This window comes from Haliotis rufescens, unplaced genomic scaffold, assembly GCF_023055435.1.
Source record: "Haliotis rufescens isolate VD_foot unplaced genomic scaffold, xgHalRufe1.0.p SCAF_2, whole genome shotgun sequence".
In the NCBI taxonomy this organism is placed as follows: Eukaryota; Metazoa; Mollusca; class Gastropoda; order Lepetellida; family Haliotidae; genus Haliotis; species Haliotis rufescens.
This window is the reverse complement of record NW_025963890.1, coordinates 13877784-13896410: the sequence shown is the minus strand read 5'-3', so window position 1 is coordinate 13896410 and position 18627 is coordinate 13877784. Positions and strand designations below refer to the sequence as shown.

At 37.2% G+C, this 18627-nt stretch overlaps 1 protein-coding gene across 1 annotated transcript in view; it reads right to left on the bottom strand.

Moving 5' to 3' along the window:
• Positions 1–2217: 2217 nt before the first annotated feature.
• The window catches only part of LOC124113747 (pikachurin-like), a 151858-nt gene continuing 135448 nt past the window's right edge, over positions 2218–18627 (bottom strand). Inside the window, exons 13-14 of the mRNA XM_046474258.2 lie at positions 12710–12813; positions 2218–9839 (exon numbers count right to left, since the gene is read on the bottom strand). Of these exons, the coding sequence (XP_046330214.1) occupies positions 9682–9839; positions 12710–12813 (262 nt within the window). The 3' untranslated portion in view covers positions 2218–9681. The remainder of the gene's footprint in view (positions 9840–12709; positions 12814–18627) is intronic.

The following is an 18627-nucleotide window of genomic DNA, read 5'->3' as shown; positions in this document are numbered from 1 at the left end:
CCCTGTTTTAGCCCCTTAATGCCGAGCGCCAGACAGGGTAACAACAATTACCATCTTTTAACGTCCGCCGGGAATCAAAACCCGGACCTTCCGCTCTCCGGGCGGACGCTCTACCATTAGACCACGGGGGCGGTCCTCCAGCAGTGAATGGGTACATGGTAGGATGATGATGGTAATATGAATGCATGACCTCATAGCGCCTTAATAGGCAGCTGGTGTAGTAAACTCTCCAGGGGCTGATAGGGTAAATTAAATGCACTCAAATACCTTGACAGGGTTTATAATTTTGTTGTGTCGTGAGCGTGCTTAAAGGCATGGATATGGCAATATGCATATACTCTGCAAAAAAACACACGCAAAAGTAGTAAAATCGTAAATATCTGGCAGAGAGTTGCCGACATCCATATACAATTAATACCCAAAATGAATTGGTCATTTCTGCATGGATTGGGATTGATTTGTTTGGAAAGAATGAGGTACTTCAGACCTGGTGAAAATAGGAGAAAGTCGCAAAACCACAGCTACGTGAGAGCCTGACGCCGAAACACACGCACATGACATGCGTGTGCAACATCACTTGTTGGACTATAAAAAGGTTGGGTTTTCATTTGCATGTCATCACAATATTACAGCAAGTGAACAGCGAAAACATGCCACGACTGACGGAAGCGCAACGCAACAACGCCATTGGCCGACTGTAAACAGGAGAATTATCTTTAGCTGTAACAAGGTTTTTCCACGTAGTACCAAGCACCATTACAAGACTGTGGAACCGTTATCAGACACACGTGACATGTGACCTTCCCAGATCCGGTCGACCACTTATCAAAACTAGAGGACAGATTCACACGGCTAGAACATGCTGGAAGCAAGTTCTGGGGAACACGAATGAGATTCTTTGGCCACACGTCATTCCCATATACAACAAGCGAACGACATTTTCCAACAAGAGTGAGTGAGTGAGTGAGTATGGTTTTACGCCGCTTTTAGCAATATTCCAGCAATATCACGGCGAGGGACACCAGAAATGGGCTTCACACATTGTACCCATGTCGGGAATCGAACCCGGGTCTTCGGCGTGACGAGCGAACGCTTTAACCACTAGGCTACCCGACCGCCCCTTTCAAACACGACAATGCCAGACCACACACGGAAAGACGGACAACAGCCTGTTTTAGGAATCACAACATCCAGGTCCTGCCATGGCTCTCCAGGTCTCCAATCGAACATTTATTAGATGCACTGGATCAACGACAGCGAGCACGTCAGCAACAACCACAGAACCTCCGACAGTGCACAAGCACTGCAGGCAGAGTGGGTGAAGATTTCCCAGGCAACAATTCGGGATCTGATTGCTTCCATGGGACAACGAGGCCAGTCAGTTTTGAACTCTATTAATGGTGGCCATACAAGATATTGAGAACAGATTACCTTCACCTTGAAAATCTACTGTTCCATATGTGCCATATGGCACCTGGGTCATCGGCAGTGTGTGCCAGTTTTGAACAATCCATTACCATATGTTGATTATTTATATCATATATAAAAAAAATACATTCAAAAATATTACAAGGGTTCCCTCATCCTGAACTTCAGCTGGTACAGATGGTACAAATGCATGTACACCTTGTGTTAAATACATCAGCATAAAGCTCCTTTGAAAACAGCAGCCATTTGTCAGATACTACTCAAAACGTTAGGGACCACCTGATTTCTTTCAAATTACTTTAGTTAATTTGTCATGCCATGACAGATTAACTAAAATTTTAAGAAAGAAACGGAAGAACCTTAACATTTTTTCAGTACCCGTAGCATATATTGGTGTTACCATTAAAGCAACCCTTCTGTCAAACTGTACCAAAAATATACTTCTGTTCCTTGGTCCCCTGTTTCATCTACTAGTATATGACAGTATACAGATCTCTATTATGGACTTATGAACAAGAAAGCCAAGAAGACCAGGGATGATGAGGACACATTGTCACAATAGAGACAACGATAATTTGGTCAATTGACATAAAGCAACAAAAAAAGGTTTCACAAGCCTTGGATTGAAATCTGCAATGACTGGAAGCATTCATAAAATCCTGAACACGTCAATAAGGGATTCAAACTGCTGTCCATTGCACTCTCAGAGGGTGATACTGATGTTTAGAAAACAAATCCTCCATTTTACTTTTCAGAAAATTAAGTAAAAATAAATAACAGAGACACATAAACATTTAACATTTTATTTGCAGAAAGTCACCCCACTTTAGGATGCAGTATCTCTAATTTTAATCTGCAAAATAATTCACACATATCCAGATTATACAACAAAAACAACACAGGACATGAGAACTGTGAAGCATCCATGTACAGTTCTGTGCAGAAATACATACATCACTATGGGCCCAGCCAAGTACAGGTCTGTGCAAAAATACATACATCACAATTGGTCCAAGCTACACCTAGTATTGCACATGAATATTGTTACCACAGCGTGTACAAAATTGGCCGACACCTTGGTCTCAAAGTGTAATTTTTACTTGTGATAATATGCTCATAGTAAACTAAGTATTAAGCTTATGCTGGTTTGCCTGCTCTGGACGAGAACAACGGGCCAAAGAGCTTTGACCTATATACAACTCAGTATTCCAATGTATTCATGCAAGGTACTGTAATGTTTGTAGTTCCCGATCAAATTAATTTATGAATATCGCCTAACACCACATCAGCAATTTTGCAGCCATTCATGGTAATGCATTTCAATGAATGACAAAAATTAATTCTTGATTATAAAATTAATAAAATATTACAAACATTATTTCAAACTTCTATCTCTTAATTTCCAGTTCCACATCAATTTGTGAATTCATAAATATTAACATGATAAAGCAACAAAGAAGTTGTGTATTAAATAGAAAAGCAAATTTTACATCTGTAAAATAGATTAAGTGTTCAACCAATTAAATAGCAATGATGAAAAATGATCAACAGAGGTACAATACTGAACACTCATTTAAGGATTGATCCCTACTCCTTTAAACAACATCCTACAACAATACTTGTTTCCATACTTATCCAAACTATATAGCAGGAAACTGCCATATGTAAATCAAATTTAAAAAAGAAACATCTTAAAAATATATGTTATTGAGAATTCAGGACAATTATTTAATGAATACTTATGCATGTGTAGACCTACTTCATTCTAGACACATGAAACATTGTTTTCTCCACAACTATCAATACATTCCGCTGAGATACAAAGATTCTGTCAGTACCAACAAAAAGGTATTGTCAAGAAATCCTTCTCACATAGTAAATCACTAATTATATCAACAATTTCAATGTAATGAGAATAAAATGATTTCTATGAGGAAAGGTTGATAGGACATAATAATTCTGTTCTCATCCCCTGCAAGAAGCTATGAGTTCATATATTTCCATCATTAATATGTTCTGACAACAATATTTTGCCTATTATCATGATTATGAATGAGTTTCAGCACAAGATGACAAGATGTCCTTTTTAATCAGGTACAACCATATTTTACAGGTATTATGCACAAATCAACAGAACCATCGGTGTAACAATGGAAGAAATAATAAACATCAAAATGTAACAATTCTCTAGCAAAATGACCACTGTACAAAAAGGGTATCACATACACAAAAGCTGATTTGAGAACAGACAAGCACAATTAAATATTTGAGGAATATACACTAAATACAATCTGTTTATTCAATGTCTAGGAATGCAATACATTGTCGCATTAGGACCACTATCTTGGTGCTACGTCTACAGTTAGGATGTAGTATGATGCTTTGTACAAATACTGAAAGTCAGGACATGTTGATGTACGAAGTATCAAATGTGTTAGCATAATTTTAATTTGTTATTGGATTTGTAGCAGTTTGTCTAGTTCAATTTATTAAAGCTGGAATACCTCAAAGTAAAACAAACAAGTCAAACATGTTTCTATATCTACATGTACCTGGAGAAGTGCTGACAGGCAATGTGAGGTTGCTTGAATGACATTGTATTACTAAAAATAAAACAGGATTTCATTATTCAGTACATTTGGTTGAAATATCTATGCAAAAGCTTTCTGTATGTCTGGACAAATGAGAACAAATTCTTTTATGAAGATATTCTTCTCAACATAGTTTTCAATATTACAATAAGAATTTGATTAATAACATTAGGTATTTGTAATTTAAATGTATTTGATTTTTAAATGTGAAGTTTGAAATGTGAAAATAATCATGATTTATGTTATTTGATAGATTTTATTTGTGTAAGTCACTAGGTGAAAGAAGGCATGTTTTCATTGAGGTTTAAATACTAACAGGTTTAACAGTAACAATGAATGCTTTAGCAACTGCTAACAGACACTTCTAACAGACTGCAAGGCTTGTGCTTTTGGGCACTTTAATAATCTAAATTTTAAATATGATTAAATGCATATTATTTTATCGCAACAATCGCAATAATCACAATTGTGAAATTAATATCTTAGAATTGGTTTACAGGTTTATTAATAATCATAAATGTACATAATTGGAAATACATGATGGTTACTACAAGTACTAACACTAAAGCCTACACTGTGTAGCTGTTGTTTCTGCAATCTCACTAAAATCCGATCTTACTTCAATAAGATTCCTCTGTGTGAAGATCTGAAAACCCTCCACAGGATACTGTGTCAGGTGAAGCCTTCACCTACCAATCTAAAAGAAGGGTGTGTGGAGCCTTCAGCCAATCAGATGTTATCTTACAAATATGGCATCATTTCTTTACCACCTCGATTTTGACATTTTGATCATAACACAAAAAAAATGATACAGAACACGAATATCTCTTTCATTTTATACCTAGTTGGAGCAGTTCAATGGGACTCATATATGAGAGGGCGTATAAAATATCCAAAACAACATATTAGTCACCTGATGAAGGAGTAAGCATATACTCCGAAACGTTGTGTTCCTCATAATAAAGAAGTTAACATCCATAAATTCTCTTCCTTACGTGTTTCTCTTCTGAATGCCTTTCAAAAGCATATTAGAACTTCCATTCAGAATGTTAATTGGGTTCATTGTTCATTAGTGAGTGAGTTGGGTTTAACGTCACTTTTAACATTATTCCAGTTATATCACGGCATGTCTGCTTAATGTGGGAGGAAAGCCCGAAGTAATGCAGATGATAGCTCATAAGAAGGTTCACTTACAGCGGTTTTGTCAAATCTTCGCACAGAGAGGTATCACATGCAAGAAAAAGATCTGATTTTAATTAAATTGGTTGTTTCTAGTACTGGCTAGAAATACTGATCATATGAGGTATGGAGGTCCCTCTTCTAAATTGGGATACAAACTCAAAAAATCTGGTCTCTGAAAATGTACAACTAAATATTCAGTTATTAAAGCTAAAATGGTATCAACTAACAGAAAACGTAACTGACTTCATGCTCTAACAAATAATACATATTAACACAGGATAAGTTCAAAGATACCCAAATGCTAAATGAAAACGTCATATATGGATAGCCATTTGTGCAAATGCTTGTGTCCTGATCAATAAATAGACTTGTCTAATGTGCAGTCAGAATAGTTGGGTGTTATATTTGGCACATTTTGCAGTAAGATAGCAATTTGATTCCCCAGTCATGCCTCAGACGTGTGAAGACATGTTCACATTGGCATTGGATGAAAAATGCAAAATGTATGAAACCACTTCATTTTAATGAGTTATTAATGAACATGATGCACCAGGTATGGAATAATATTCTCCTTCAATAGCACAGCCAGGTGAAAATGTTGTAAAATGGCTGTCCTGATCATGTCATGGTCTGGAAAGATATTCATGGGAACATAATTTCAAAGCATAAATGTTTACTTTAAAAAATGTAGATATTGGTCTAAAACTATAAAACCAAACATCAAAACAAAACAGGCTGTCATTTTACTTCAAAATTTGCCTTACAATCTTGAATCAGCTAATGGTGGGAAGTAGCAAGTTCAAAGACAGATCTCTCCTTTGGAAGAACATCCAAGTCTGTCACCAGAGCCTTCAAGTGATATGTCAGATTCATGTCCTTGTGATTGATACAGACAATATGAGAAGTAGAATTTGATTGAATCAATCATTTTGATTAGAAAGAGGGAATATTGTTTCTGGTCGCTTCTAGCTACAACATGACCTCCCAAAGAAGTGATACTGTAACTGCATCTCTTTGGAAACCTACTACCGATTCTGACATGTTTCACACCCCACACAGGTGAACTGCCCCACAAGCCCAACAGTATCATAGCTTTATCAGATCCAGTGATGCCCCACCAAGGCTGGAATAGTTCTCGGCATACACATTCACAATGGCAAGAATTATATCAAACAAAATGCCTTATGACTTTCATGATCCATCTCACAGTCCATGCATCAATTTCGTTGTAATCAAAATTGAGTAGGTGACAGCGCGCACATAGAAGAATTTCAAAATGACTTTCTGCAAAGAAATTCAGCTCCCTAAAGCTATTGTTAATACCCCTGGGGGCCTGATGATAATTTCTGTAACTGCAAAATAGATAAATCTGTCAACATGTGAAAGGAACCTCCCAACTTTGCAAGATATAAAAAAAAGCTCATTTCCACAAATTATAAGCATGCGACATGATTTAGGTTGAGAAAAATCCCCATTAGCTTGTGTGGAATTGAATTTTAATGATTTCATATGAAATATTATCAAAGAGGAATATGTACAATTTCTGGAAAAACTGCAAAACTAAAGAATCAGTCTTTTCACATATTGCTTGAATTGTATACATCAACACTATCAGAATAAAAACTAGACTGAACTTATTTCAGGTTAAAAATTTAAATCAGATAATTCAGAAATTTTTCATGAACAAAAATCATAGAATTACGCCACTGTCATTTGTCAATGCTTTTAAGAATGTTCAAATCTTCTTAACAATATTACGATTTCCATAAAATTGGAAAAGCTCAACACGATAGACTTGGGCAAAAAAATTGGAGAATGGTGATTACTGATTTATTAATGTATCTAAATGAAACATATTTTGGTGATTTATATTTCAATCCTACATCATTGCCAACACAACGAGAGAATGCAACTTTTACCATCAGTAATTGTACTGCTGGTAGCAGTGAGCAATCGTTACAGAAAATATGTTCTTTAACCAAATAGAACAATGTATCATTAATAAAAGCGTAAGATGGATATTAAGCTACCATATTCTTACTTCTAGAAAATAGATTAATGTCTGAAAAATTCTACATGTATATTCTCTTTTAATCACATATTTTTAATAATGACAAACTGAGCAATTTTCAAGGAATAGCTGAAAATGTTAAGATATTAGTTTGTTGTCTGTCTAACTTATCATTTTGTTTATATGAAATGCAACATTAATGATATTTTAGTTTGTGGATGATACTAAGATGAGATCTGACCATATCTTCACATCAAAGTTTCCTCTTGTTACTAATGGACAATTTGAAAAAACATCAAGGATATAATTAATCCACTGATACAAGAGTCATTTCGCAAAGGTTGAAGACAACTTCTAGAATAAGAAAAGATGACATTTCAAGGATGTCAACAACATAAACTGGCATGTGAATATTCATCCACACCTAACATCTTACTTTACATGAGGTTAATAATGAAGTCATCATAACCTACATGAAGTTTTCAACCAGTACAAACAACTTTTCAGTAACGGTTACAAAAGGGTTATTGTTTATGCCTGTGTTTACCAATGATAATTGTATACAAATCTTGTAGTGTACAAGCAATGGGGTGAGAAAGTAATTGGCTGATACAATTCATGGTGGGATGTCTTGTTAGTAAATGATCAATAACAAGGTCCAGTCTTTCGTCATATTCTGCATGGACAGTTTTAAAAAATGCCACAGTATAGATCCTCTCTTCTGTAGTTTTAAAAATGATGTACCTAAAATTCCTGTCTGTCAATGTCAATGTATCAGCTGGCAAACAAATGTTAACATGAAACTATCCTTGAACATTGGGCACTTATCCTTGAACATTGGAGACTTATCCTTGAACATTGGAGACTTATCCTTTATCCTTGAACATTGGGGACTTATCCTTGAACATTGGGCACTTATCCTTAAACATTGGAGACTTATCCTTGAACATTGGAGACTTATCCTTTAACATTGGAGACTTATCCTTGAACATTGGAGACTTATCCTTGAACATTGGGGACTTATCCTTAAACATTGGAGACTTATCCTTAAACATTGGAGACTTATCCTTGAACATTGGGCACTTATCCTTGAACATTGGGGACTTATCCTTGAACATTGGGCACTTATCCTTAAACATTGGAGACTTATCCTTGAACATTGGGCACTTATCCTTAAACATTGGAGACTTATCCTTGAACATTGGAGACTTATCCTTGAACATTGGAGACTTATCCTTGAACATTGGGCACTTATCCTTAAACATTGGAGACTTATCCTTGAACATTGGGCACTTATCCTTAAACATTGGAGACTTATCCTTGAACATTGGGCACTTATCCTTAAACATTGGAGACTTATCCTTGAACATTGGGGACTTATCCTTGAACATTGGGGACAAGGGATGATAAGGTCTATTTTAGGCCCAGGTAGAATTACCAAATTAAAAAAAAATTGACAACGTTAATCTGAAGTTTTCCATATACTTTGAAAAAGGTCAAATTTAGTTGTCCTAAAATAATTCATCATTACTGTAAAAGTATTTGAGTATATCCAATCCATTCTGACAAGTCATCATAACAAATTTTACACTGGGACTGCATCTTTGTTTTCAACTGCTTTTATGTAGGGACTAACATTAAACGTTGAACTTCCTGAACCATGATTTTTCAATCAGTTATTGATAATTATTACCTGTAAGGGCTTCACAGCATTCTTCTGTACCATATTCACCATAATTACATTCCTGTTCTCAGCAAAAATTCAAGAATGGCACAACTCTTAATCATGGACAATATGCTAATAAAGGATGTGACAAGAAGTAGTCGATGACTCCTTTACCTTCCACATCTTCAATTTCAGATGCAGATGACAATACGTCTTTCTAGCTCTCCATGGTATGAATGATGCTTTTTGCTTTGAGTGCCCATACCAGTGGGATTCGGTGGACACACTAGAACTTAAAGGGGGCATTATGACTCTGGGTGCACTATTCCCAGTGATGTAGCACACCATTAGGTACGAAAATGCCATTTGGGACAAATAGAAGCAGGGCACCAAATATCTTGAATATGGAATAAATATTCATTGACATGCATTTCCTAATTTAAGAATGTTTGCACATGTCAAAACAGTGAAATTATTTGCCACATTTTCTATTGTCATGAATCAACAAAATTTCACTGTATAAATTAAGTAAATGTCTCCAAGCAGATTTGTGTATTATATCCTGAAAAAAACACATGATTTCATCACCAACAATTTAGGCTTATTTGTCTATGGAATAACAGATGATATAATTCATCTGACAAATGCACAACTCTCATATTACATAATCTTCTCTTTGAATATCCACTCTTTAAATCACATGACATCTATCCATCACACCCCAAATATGAATTTGGTATTACCCAGGCCTTGTTGACCAGTACAGTTCATTCTGGAAGCAGGGTTGACAGGTTGGATTTGTCTCAGACATTGGACACACAGTGATATATGTTGCGTCCACTTTGTGCATGGTTCATCATCTTTATATTAAAGTCAGTTGCCAGGATAACATCTTTCATACATCCAACATAGCCTGAACTGAACTTTCCCAGTGAATTCTGCGAAACATCCGGCATACCACCTGGAAAACAGAAGCAGAGTGTTAACCACATATCTGAAGAAAGATAAAATTCTTCCACATCTTCCACTTCATCATGTGATATAGTATTTCAACACTTCATCATGAGATGTACAGTTTGACTGTCTGACTGGGCTCCTGCCATACAAACATTAGAAGAGCCCCCACATTTTAACCACCACCTCTTGGCTAAAAGCGTTAAGCTTGCATTGTGTACCAATAGTGGAACCAGTTTAATACACAGTGGACTTTTCCTGCTCTCCATCCTGTTACACTAGCCTATATACACAGTGAACTGTTTCTATATCTTATCATGTGAAATACACAGTGGATTATTCCTACACTTTATAATGTTAAATCAGCCTACATACAAAAGTGGAGTAAAATAATGGACTATTATGTTGCTGGGGACCTATTCTAACCCAGAGCCCATAAGGTGATATAATAATGGACTATTATGTTGCTGGGGACCTATTCTAACCCAGAGCCCATAAGGTGATATAATAATGGACTATTATGTTGCTGGGGACCTATTCTAACCCGGAGCCCATAAGGTGATATAATAATGGACTATTATGTTGCTGGGGACCTATTCTAACCCAGAGCCCATAAGGTGATATAATAATGGACTATTATGTTGCTGGGGACCTATTCTAACCCGGAGCCCATAAGGTGATATAATAATGGACTATTATGTTGCTGGGGACCTATTCTAACCCGGGTCCAAACAAGGTGATAATTATGGACTATGAAGTTGCTGGGGACCTATTCTAACCCAGAGCCCATAAGGTGATATAATAATGGACTATTTTGTGGCTGGGGACCTATTCTAACACGGGTCCAAACAAGGTGATAATTATGGACTATGAAGTTGCTGGGGACCTATTCTAACCCAGGGCCCCACAAGGTGATAATAATGGACTATTATGTTGCTGGGGACCTATTCTAACCCAGGGTCCAAACAAGGTGATAATAATGGACTATTGTTCTGCTGGGGACCTATTCTAACCCGGGTCCAAACAAGATGATAATAATGGACTATAATGTTGCTGGTTACCTTTTCTAACCCCGGTCCCCACAAGTTGACATATATACACAATGGCAAATTCCTATCCTATTCTAAGTATTAACTTTGAAACTGCCAGATTTAAGATTCCTGGATTTGGCTGTACGACAACAAAGTCTGGAAGGGACCTGAGATCAGCACACATTTTATGAGACCACAGGAGCCATCACCGAGGTTGTGAATGGAACATACATAGCACAACTGGCGACAGCTGATGTGTATTCCTCCTCCAGGGAAAAGACTTATGTAGTATTTATGATGTTAATCTTAGCATGATGTAGATGTCCATTACATGAGGAAAGTTCAATGACATGTCACTTGAGTCTTATTGTCATCCCTGTCATCAGTCGACTTCCAGGAAGACAAACACAGGACATGCTGTTTGGAAGACGTCAGATAACATTTCAGGGCTGGACTTTCCTAGAAAATAGACACTATACGACATGTCTTCTAGAGAACTGAATCTAAGACAATCACCATTGAATGATGCTTTACCTTTGACAGAGATGGTATGGTATACACTAACTGGTTTTGTTGAGGAGTAATTATCATCAGATATTACTTACAGAAAGTATTTCAAAAGACATGTAAAGACAACATTACTTGATTACTGTGTTCTGTGCTAAAGATAAAATTATTGACACATGGCACGCATGACATCATTGTCTAGGCACTGTGCTAATGACGTCATTGTTGAGGTTCTGAACTTAAGATGTCAATTGTTGAGGTACTGAACTAATCATGTCATTGTTGAGGTTCTGAACTTAAGATGTCAATTGTTGAGGTACTGAACTAATCATGTCATTGTTGAGGTACTGAACTAATCATGTCATTTGTTGAGGTACTGAACTAATGACGTCATTGTTGAGGAACTGAACTAATGATGGCATTGTTGATGTACTGAACTAATGACGTCATTGTTGAGGTACTGAACTAAAGACGTCATTGTTGAGGTACTGAAATAATGATGTCTTTGTTGAGGTACAGAACTAATGACATCATTGTTGAGGTACTGAACTAATGACGTCGTTGTTGGGGTACAGAACTAATGACGTCATTGTTGAGGTACAGAACTAATGATGTCAATTGTTGATGTACTAAACTAATCATGTCATTTGTTGAGGTACTGAACTAATGACGTCATTGTTGAGGTACTGAACTAATGACGTCATTGTTGAGGTACAGAACTAATGATGTCAATTGTTGATGTACTAAACTAATCATGTCATTTGTTGAGGTACTGAACTAATGACGTCATTGTTGAGGTACTGAACTAATGACGTCATTGTTGAGGTACAGAACTAATGACGTCATTGTTGAGGTACTGAACTAATGACATCATTGTTGAGGTGCAGAACTAATGACGTCATTGTTTAGGTACTGAACTAATGACGTCAATGTTGAGGTACTGAACGAATGACGTCATTGTTGAGGTACTGAACGAATGACGTCATTGTTGAGCTACTGAACTAATGATGGCATTGTTGAGGTACTGAACTAATGACATCATTGTTGAGGTACTGAACTAAGGACGTAATTGTTGAGGTACTGAACGAATTACGTCATTGTTGAGGTACTGAACTAATGATGACATTGTTGAGGTACAGAACTAATGATGACATTGTTGAGGTACTGAACTAATGACATCATTTTTTATGCATTGGACTGGTCCATTCTCCTCATGACTTCACTGTTGACATACAGCACTCATACTGTTATTGTCAGCGTACTGAATTCATTGTCAACCTTAAAACCTAGGAATTCATGTAGTTCCACAGGCCATATATAATATGCTATATGTACTCACCAATATAAAGTATTTTGTTAGTATTAAGTACTGTGTAGCTGCCGGGGGCACTCCCTTCAACGATCTCTGTGCTATCAATCTCCAGGTATGCGTCTTGCTTGTCCCTGCAATACAATGGATACATTTTATAAAGTATCAGATTATCCACAGGCAAGAGATAAACTTCATGTGCAGGGAATGAAGATGTCCCATGCACTACAGGAAGTGCATGCTGTGGAAAACCAAGCTGAATCTCAATCACCACTCTTCTACCCAAAATTCCTTATGGTCAACCTAGTAGCCTTGCCACAAGCTTGCCAGATGTGATGATTTGTCACATCATACACAGTCCTTTCAACAAATTACATTCATTTTTCACCTGTTTCACTTTTGAATAATCTATACATCTAAATAAACATGTGTCTTTTCATTGAGAAAATATTGTAACATGTGAAAGGCTTCCATTCAGGCCAGCCCACTCTGATTTCAGAAGAAGCTTGTTTGTTTATAAAAGGTGAGGTGAGGTGAAATTGGGATTAATTTCGCGTCCAAGATTATTGCACTTATATAGCTTACTACAGCAGTGTGTGTGTGTGTGGCTGCTTGTACTAGTCCGGACTGATGCCGATTTATAGTGCTAGCACACTGAGATACCATGCCGCAGTTTAACATGAATACCCCACTCAGACACAGTATACTGACTCCGAGCCGACCAGTCCTTGTTTTAGCCCCTAAATGCCGAGAGCCAGACAGGGTAACAACAAGTACCACCTTTTAACGTCTTTTGGTATGATGCGGCCGGGATTGAACCCCGGACCTTCCGCACTCCGGGCGGACTCTCTACCACTAGACCACGGAGGCGGTCTGTTTATAAAAGAATAGTGGCTCATGTGATATGCAAATTAACTTGAGACAGTGTTTGCTTGTTTATTTGTTCGTTTGTTGCTTAACGCCACACTCAGTAATATTGCAGCTATATGACGGCGGTCTGTAAATAATCAAGTCTGGACCAGACAATCCAGTAATTGACATCATGAGCATTGATCTACACAGTTGGGACATGATGACATGCATCAATAAAGTCAGCAAGCCTGACCACCCAATCGCGTTAGTCGCCACTTATGACAAGGATAGTTTCCTCTCATGACAAGCATGGGTTGCTGAAGACCTAATCTAACCCGGATCTTAACAGGACTTGAGACAAAGATCTAATGCTAGGTCATCACTGCGCCATAATGTACCCCATGACATGACCCAAGGTTATCATGGGACTGCTTGTTTAATTCAAAATATCAAACACAAATTTGTTAATGTAATAAAATCAAACATCACAATTAAGTATAATAAGAATGTCAACCACTAACATCCTGCTGTGCAGTGACGTATCTATCAGGATAACATCAAACACCTTCAGGCATCATGTACAACAACATGTTCATGTTGCATTTGTTGAAACCACGAGATAATAATATTTGCTACCAAATGTCTCTCACTGAAGTAACTCACTGACACACTTAAGGAATGAAACTCACCACTACGCATTTCCACATTATGGTGTCTTTGATGACTGGTGCCTGCCTCCCCCCTCCCCTACCCCCACCCACCCAACACACACACACTAAAAGAGTCTCTAAAATGTATGACTGAGCTAAAAACATTTAGGTTTTTGTAAGGCATTTAAAAGTGATACACATAAGGAAGAGAATATATGGCTGTCAACTTCTTTATTATGAGGAACACAATGTTTGGGAGGACATGCTAACTCCTTCATTGGGTGAATGAAGGAGAAAGCATATACTCCGAAATGTGTTCCTCATAATAAAGAAGTTGACATCCATACATTCTCTTCCTTAAAAACATTTACCTTAATTATATTGTTTTGATAAAAAATATACTTATGTATTGTTTGCAGCACTTAAAGTCATCAAAGTGATTATACCTACCAAGAAAGTTAATATTTCAGTGTGTCATACAAACATGAAAATGGAAAACTCTCAAAGGGAATAAAAACCTCCTTTCACAAAAATATAATGACATACTAATCTAATAATCTCTTTTTTCAATAAAGAAATATCGCTGAAGCATCATGTGACATTTGACAACTATTTTCTTTGAGATCAAGAGTATTTCAAGAATAATCTTTCTGTGAAAAACAATATGCAAAGATTGGGATTAGCGTACGCATGATAATGCCTGATGCTAATGAGTCTAGGATGTGGTCATGTGACATCACCAAAAAAGGATGGAAAAAGGAATCATCTAGAATATGACAAAATATATACACAAAAAACAACTGAAATAGTTTTTCATGTGTTTACTAAATTGTGCATAATTCTGACTTCTTCAAAAAGTAATATCTATACTATGTATGTTAAGGGAACAATGTGTGAAACTTACATATTGTCTGTGTTATTAGGGAAACCATTCAGTACTAGACTGACAAATGTCATAAAATATGGTTGGTTAGTTGGTTTGTTGTTTTACGACGCACTCAGCAATATTCCAGCTATATGACGGCAGTCTGTAAATAATCGAGTCTGGACCAGACAATCCGTTGACTGATATCATGAGCATTAATCCACGCAATTAGGATCGATGACATGCTTCAGCCAAATCAGCGAGTCTGACCAGCCGATCAAGTTAGTCGCCTCTTACGACAAGCATGGGCTGCTTAAGACCTATTCTACCCAGGATCTTCACGGGTCCATAAAATATGAGATTACTGACACACAATGTAATTTTGAATGACTTGAATCTAATTTGCAAGGACTACCAACTGGTCCAGTCCCTCGTCATGTTTGCAAAACTTAAATCCAAAGATGTAACAGGTAAGGTGAGCATCTGGAGGCTAAAAAAAACCTCTTAAATTTCTTTTGCCAAAATAGAAAAAGGTTTGGATGTCAAGATCTAGTCTCTGAACAAAAAATCTATGAGCGTAATTGCTGTAGTCATAAAGGGCACATGTTCCCACTGAATGATTTTCAGAGCTTGGGGCAATAATGTTACAGACACAATACCATGGACAATTCAAAATGGCAATGGCACACAAGTGCAGGGTTTGCATGAGTGACCCATGTAGCAGGGTCCTATATATGCAGATGTGACCCACTGCAATATGCCAGCCATGACTTGTTGCCATGAAGTATACTGAAGTTCCTAACATCACGTTGCCATGTTGTAACACTCTCTTGTCATCCATTGCAAGACACACAAACCCATTCTCATCGTCCACATCATGGAGCGGACGACATTACATCAAGACTGAAAACATTCGTCTGTTGTTCTTGTAATTGATTCCACACTGGTCTCCTCAGACATCTTTGCATGTCAACTTCCCAACGGTTACAGGCATGCATCACAGCCCATGGTGGACACACACAGAATATATCGTGTCAAAGTGACCCTGCCTGTGTTCATCCCATCAATGATGTCAGTGACACCTGGTTCCATGATGGTAACACGCTTTACCATGTTTCAAAAAAACATGACTGACCTTTGCGTACATGCCCAAAGTCTAAATTAATTACAACTTGATCTCAATATCCATATCAATGCCTCTTCATACACAATTATCCTGTATGCCTTTCCATTCTTCCTTCAGTCATCAGCACAACATCTAGGGCACCCTAAACCATTCCTAAAGTTAGTCAATGAGGACTCTGTCTGCAAGTTTTGTCACTTGCCTGAAAACCTGAGTCTAGTAAATTTGGTCAGGTAAGCTCAGCTAATAAAAGTCCATATCATAACACTAAAATGTACAAAATATTAAGCTAAGAGCAAAGTTTGGGCTAGTAGCTCAAAAGTTTTGGCACAGCCTGCAATGTCTTATCTGCATACTTGTGAACAATTGAGTGGAATCGGTAACTAAACAGTCATGGTTCAAACCCAAGTGACAGGATCGAAAAACTACCTTACTGGTATGTTGATAACAAGAAATATCCCAAATCAAGGTAGACTTAGTGTTATGTACCATATTTTCTTGAGTATAGTGCGCACCTTTTTCCAAAAAAACACAGCTATGTAAAAGAAGGTGCGCATTATGCACGCTATAATGAGTTTTGATGGGTTTTTTCCCCAACGCAAAGACATTACCATGAACACCGGAAATACAATGTCAACAAATCCGTACTGAAGTATTCAAATTAATCAATCAATTTGTGGCAAAAGAGTGTGTATCCACAATATGTGTCAAAGTGAATGCCAGACTAAGGCATAGAAGAAATCCTTGATGTTCATGGTCAATAAAGAAATTTAGAAAATTGGACCACTCATCCAAAAAGGACAACAACATACATGAAGTATGCTCAGCAGGTGTGGGAGGGATATACACACATGAGCACATATATATATATATATCCTCCTCCAGCCCCAATTAACTTCAGGCGGATCAAGCAGTACATATCCAAGCAACAGAACAGCCACGTCGGAATGCCTATGTCAAACATTGTGAGATTACAAATCAATTTCCTCTTCAGCAGATGAATAATTTATTAAGTGAGAGTCAGAAAAACATCATTTTACTTCCGATATGGAGCTCACTGCCAGTGATTTCCCCTGAGACACCCTCGCGGCAAAAAAGTCCGCAACTGCCTCTTGCCACATTTCTGTCCATCTGGAGGCGAATTGCATTCAAAGACAAGATTAGTTTTTTCTGAACCCACTCCTTTCCAGCCGTGGAATAACACAATAACAATTTGCTGTGTACAATCAATAACTGCTTTTTGAAATATAACCATCCCAAGGAAATCATGTCACAAAATATACATGGAAAAAGAGGGCCTAGTCAGGCTCTTCATGTATTATTCATTGGCGTTGAACGCATCCTGTGTTGTTTTTTGCTTGAAATGTGTACAGCTTTCAAACCGTGTTCTCGCCATATGCATACATGTGAAGGGACGGAATGATAAACAGCATTATGACTCTACATAAACAACTATAAATATGAACCAACATTAAAACAATTTCAGCACCATTATTTTCAATTACAAAATCTCATTCACAATAATTAGTGTGAATTACTGGAACCCTGCTTGACAGATTGCTCTGATGGTTGAGGCCTAGTTATTTTGGGGAGATTTGTGGAATCTGCTAAACCTTTACTACAATTAACATTGCAGTGTTGGAATGAAATAAAGCTTTCCATTCACCAAACTCATGGATCACCAATGTGAGGAGCCAACACATGTATTTCCGTTGAAATACGACCTGGAGAAAATTCTGCTTGCATTGCATAATTGTCACCCAGCTTCCTCGAACTGCAGAGAAAGAACAGAAAGTGGGCTTACTCTTATTCCTTTGAATATGTAAAACTAACATTAACACTTTCGCTTCTCATTTTTGAGACCCATCAATTTTGAAATATGCATGTGGTATTTTTATCAAAGTTTTGCATATGGTAAGAACAGTAACTCTAAACACAATTCATGAGCCAATAAACCCAATTTGCTTTTTGTATAGTAAACCTAAGAGGAAAATAAACACATTTTAATATCCAATAAATATTGCTTAGCTTTACAACAAAAGGCCCCTTCTAGAAATGGCTGACAACTTAACTGCTACACATCACCCACTTTTATTGGGTTCAAAGGAGAATTTATAAAATATTTAGCTAAAAAGTAAAGTTGAAAGAGGAAACATTTCTCTACTAATGTCCTCTTTGTTTCCATGGAAGTGACAAACTCAAAATTCATATCTATGAAAATAATCAGCAACAGGAGTTATTTTGTTTTAACATGGGGTTGTTGTTAGTTTGTTTGTTGTTTAACGCCACAGTCAGCAATATTCTAGCTATATGACGGCAGTCTGTAAATAATCGATCGAGTCAGGACCAGACAATCCAGTGATTGACATCATGAGCATGGATCTACGCAATGGGGATACGATGACATGCATAGACCAAGTCAGCGAGTCTGACCATTGGATCCCGTTAGTCGCCTCTA